The following is a 5,000-nucleotide window of genomic DNA, read 5'->3' as shown; positions in this document are numbered from 1 at the left end:
TGTTCAACGATTCATCAGAGCGGTTTTTCAGTCCCGGCGTACGTACGCCTGGGACACCGTCAGAAGTCCTTCAATACCTCAGAAAATTTCATTCATTACAGGAACTTAGCTTAAAATCCCTCGCCTATAAGTTGGTTATGTTTCGTGGACTGGTAACAGGACAACACTGCCAGACAGTTTACTTGATGAAACTTCAGAACATCCGTAAAGATGGTGCTACCTCATATTGGCTTTACATTGACCAACTTATAAATCACTCTGCCATAAGTATGGAACAACCTCTGATCAATATCACAAGATTTCGCTCAGATGACAGGCTGTGTGTAGCTTCAGCCCTTGAGGAGTACCGGGGGGGTATGTGGCATGCCCTGCAACTCTCCGAGCGGGGGAAGATCAAGTGTTCATCAGTTCACCTTTACACACCAATATAAGAGTGTCAAAAGAAATAACATCAAGATGGATAAAGATTGTTATGCACCTATCAGGTGCTGACACCCCAGTGTTCAAAACCCACAGCACAAGGGCTGCTTCAACAAGGGAACAAGTAAGGTGTTCAACACTCAAAATTCGTCTGCTAACAATCACAAATTCTGCAAGTTTTACAACAAGTTATGCCTATACTGTAAGCAAATAAAATCTAGTGCGTTTGGTTTTCTAATTTTCTGGTTTTTGGCTTGGGATAGGTGCCCTCATGACTCAAAACTCTTATGTAATCACTGTGGTAGATGACTGATAAAATAAAATAAAATAAAATAAAATAAAGGAGACTTATTGGAAGTTGAAGTTTGCTTCAGATTTTACCCGTCATCAACAGAGCAGAGATTACACGATATTACTACACATACACACAATCAGTCATTTCTAAAAACAGAGAAGCCTCATGATGCCCAAAATCAGTAAACTGTAAATCAAAGAAGTGCAGTTCCCCCTGCAGAAAGGAGTAAGTTGATAAAAAACTAAGGGGTGGGCGTGTAATCTATGCTATGAAGATGACGGATAAAGTTTTTTAATTGTCTGTCATTGTTGTTTTGCTCTGTGCTTGGGAAGTTAATCGCGTGATTAGGGAATTTACAATGCTAGTATTCTAGGTACTGCCACAAATCTTTTTTGAAATTAATCAACATTTAGAAGCTCATACTGAATAAAGAGATCCTTGAGAATTTTCTTAGATATTATTTGCGCTTCACCAATAGAATTTTAACCTTCTGTACCCCGTACAGAACAGGCCTTGGTTATGCATGATGACGTCATATGCTCAAAAATTGACCACCAAGCCTCGTGGTAAAATTCACTCTCGCTGTGCCATTCAGGGCTGTCCGACTCCAAGAAGTAGCGAGTTTTAGCCCTTCAAAGCTTAAATTTGTTTACATAAAACTCTTTCAATTTTTGTAAACACACGGATAAAAACTCACGAAAGCGTTACCGTGACCTTGGGCAGAGATAGGAAAATCCTGACCGCGCTAACAACCAATGAGATTGCAGGATTCGTTACCGTGCCTTGAGCTGCTGTCCGTCAAAAGAGTAAGCTACTATGTCGTTTTCGCAAAGTGAACCTCGGCTTTCGCGATTAATACCCAAAATCGACAGGAAAGTCTGAAAGGCATACTTCTGAGAACTCCATTATAACTTATTGCTACACGACATTCACGCTCCAAAGAGATCATGACTGAGCAAAAAGAAGCCTTACTTTACTCTCCCTCAAACAGACCGTTGTTATTTGCGCAAGCGAAACAAGTAGAACACTGTTGAAGCTGGTAAATCACATGGCCAAAAGATAGATGTGAATAATATGACATTGCTCCCCCGCCCCCAATAGTGCTGACCATCACTGACTATAATTATTTGATAATTGTGCTTCTAGTGTTACCTGTTTCTCGTTTTAAATAGAGAGCTATAAACATCTGCTTTGTTTCTAAAGCCTTTATAAACTCGCCAAAAGCATCTGGGCCTTTCCTGGATATTATGTCTAACAGTTTGTCAATCTGTTGCTCTGTTGTAGGCTCTTGTCTTACTTCCTGACGGTCTGATTCGTCCAGAATGCTGGTCAAATATGGTAATAACTTGATGGGTTGCAGGTTCTCTAACAGATAGGGCCGGTGATGCTTCAAGATATTACGGTGCCTTTTATCCATCTCCTTCTTGTGGTAATTTGTTAGCAGTCTTTCCTACAGCAAGAGGAGCAATAAGGTTTAATACAATACCAGGTACCAAGTCAATTTTTTGTTCTAATAATCGCTATGCTGGTAAAATATGGCAAACGATTGTTTTCAAGACGGTTAACAGTGTTTTTTTTTTCGTCTTAACTATTAGATAGGCATTTTTATCGTTTAAGGATTGTTACAAGCATTAAAAAATATAGCCATTAATATATCGATTTACACGACATTCAAAACAAAGTGCCAGGATTAGTAGTGGATAGACTAAAAAAACAACCCCTTAATCTGAACCCTCTTTCATTCTGCATTAACATTCATGAAATATGTCTTCGTTAGAACCTTCATAGCACCTACAATCAAAGACAAAAGTAGTTGGGAAGGTTATGTAAATGAACCACACCAGAGCTGTATTTCAACCTGCTTCTGTTAAAGCTCAAAAGAAATAGTTTCACTTTCTCTTACGTAGCCCCCCTCCCCCCTATTCAATGTTGGAAGGTAAGTCAACAATTTTCCACTGAAACCATTCAGTTTTGCACAACATTGAAGGAGGGGGGAGGGGAGAGAAGCAATAAAGACTTCAAAAGTGCTAACCTTCCCAACAGTTTTGTCTAGGATTGTAGTTACGTAATACAATGGAGAAACCGGTGTTGACGATTCGCTCACGTTTTTCTTTTTTTTGTTTCTGCTCATGTTAATTTCCGTTATCCGCTGAAAGCCAATTGGATTCAACAAAGTAATATTGGGAAACCTGACTTAATAAAGCAATTTAATTCTTTCGTCAAACACTTGCCCTTCTTTCATGCGACCGTGGAAGCTAGAAGAGTCAACGCCTCTAATATACCCACAGATTTCTATTTAACTATACTATTCTTTTGTTGCCATGGTGACCTATGAGCACTCATGAGCACTCAAGTTCAGGCTTAAGTACCTTATGTAACTGCGATGATCTTTGTACTTTTCATTTTATGTCCATTCCACAGTTCAAATACATGACATTTCAAATATTCTAACCATCAATATCTCAATCTCGTTTTGAGAGCCTCCACCCGCGGAACGGGCAAGGGGAGGCTTTGGACCGGAACCGAAAAAATCTGTTTCCGGTTGAATAACTGCACATGCGTGAGAGGAGGCGGTAAGGGATTAACAAAAACATCCGGGGTTCACCTTGTAATGAAAGCACTTACTTTTCACTCCCGAGACAGTACGCATGAGTATAAATACATCTAATAACATCTACTAAGAAAACCATCGTTATGTTATACAAAATATGCCCTTAAATATTTGAGTTAATTTACATTTATTTACCTATATTTTATGCTTTCATTTAAAATACAAATGAACAAAATAAAAACGTTCTTAATCTACTCTCAGCCTGAGGAATGTTCTCAATACGTTGTTAAAATTCTCTACTCTGCACCGAGAGGTTTCTCCGGGTACTCCGGTTTCCCCTCTCCTCAAAAACCAACATTTGACTTTATTTGCGTTGATTGTTAATTTCACTTTACAGTGTCCCCAATTAGCGCTCCAGGGCTAAATTGACTAGACACTTAAATAAAGTTCCTTTCCTTTCCTTTCATCAATAAATTAAAAGAAGATTTTGTTCATTTGACTAAGCTTGTTAGGTTAGGGTTAGAGTCCGGAAATTCCAATGCCCAGTTCAGTTTGTCTAAGGATTGCTATGGCGTGCCATGTGTTTCAAAATTAATACTTATTCTCACTTGACCTGTTGAAATGCACACATCTTATGTGAAATGAGAACAAAATGTATTGAAATGCAGATAGTCATTATGAAAAATACGCATTCATGGTAAATCACGTATATCATTGTATGAAAGTTGTAAGACATATACTGAAATCTTTGGACATGAGCTTGAAATACAATTAACAACGACTACAACTTAACATAAGGAGTCTGTGTTGTCTCTATATTCTCAATGCAAATTTCGTAACCCTTTTACCATGCTTGTCGCACCGAATCGCAAAGGTATGTTACACACTTTCCCAATACGGTACCTTGCGAACAAATCTCAATATGATAATACCTCATGTTAACCTTTCCAAAAAGTCCCTACAACACAACAAACAAAAATGGAATCTGACAGCGGGAATCATCATGAATGTGTCAGATATCGTGGAAGCTATCCTTTCGAACAACCAGGTTAGGACTAGCATCGCCAGAGCCTTTGCTGTCAATCATGAAACTCGAGAAACCCCCCAAGTTCGTCAAGCTGTTGAAGAATAAACAGCATCTATTTTTCAAAGTCCCAGCACTTCCCGAAACTCAACTTCAGTTTGGAGTTGTTTTTCGAACTATCTGCTGTTGCGAGATAGGATCCAACGTTTTCTAAATCGAGAATAAAAGAGACTTGAGCTTACCGAATGTCACAACAGATGGAGTAAAAACCCTTGAAATTGCAAACAGTGCTACCCTCTTGGGTTTAGAAATTGACGACATGCTTTCTTTTAATTTGCATGTCGAAATGATTTGTAAGAGGCTTTATTCGTGGATACTGTATTACATAAGATTAGAGTATTTTTGCCGTTATCTCAATGCCTACTATACTACAATGCTATAATTCGCCCGGTATTGAGTTATGTGAGTGTTATCTGCTCATCGTGTGACAAGGAGTCATTAAATAGAGTTTTAAAGTTACAAAAGTGCGCAGCGCGAGTTATCTTCTGTATCTTGTACGCAGACCGCCAAGCGTCATCGGGTAGCACTATTTAATAAGCTACACTGGATTCCTTTTTATGAACAATGTAACAAAGACAAATGCTCCATTTTGTACAAATGTATACATGGGTCTCTACCAAGCTACCTTGGATGATCACCTAGTAATTAAT

General features: G+C 38.7%; 1 protein-coding gene across 3 annotated transcripts in view; it reads right to left on the bottom strand.

The window, feature by feature from the left end:
- Positions 1-5,000, bottom strand: part of LOC138050077 (myosin-2 heavy chain-like) — a 108,420-nt gene that overhangs the window by 95,976 nt on the left and 7,444 nt on the right. For all 3 annotated transcript variants that reach the window (XM_068896565.1, XM_068896562.1, XM_068896568.1), the window contains one exon: positions 1,868-2,165. In XM_068896565.1, coding sequence (XP_068752666.1) covers positions 1,868-2,132 — 265 coding nt within the window. In that variant the 5' untranslated portion in view covers positions 2,133-2,165. The remainder of the gene's footprint in view (positions 1-1,867; positions 2,166-5,000) is intronic.

The sequence above is a fragment of the Montipora capricornis genome, chromosome 1, assembly GCF_036669925.1.
Source record: "Montipora capricornis isolate CH-2021 chromosome 1, ASM3666992v2, whole genome shotgun sequence".
Lineage (NCBI taxonomy): Eukaryota > Metazoa > Cnidaria > Anthozoa > Scleractinia > Acroporidae > Montipora > Montipora capricornis.
This window is presented reverse-complemented; position numbering and strand designations above follow the sequence as displayed.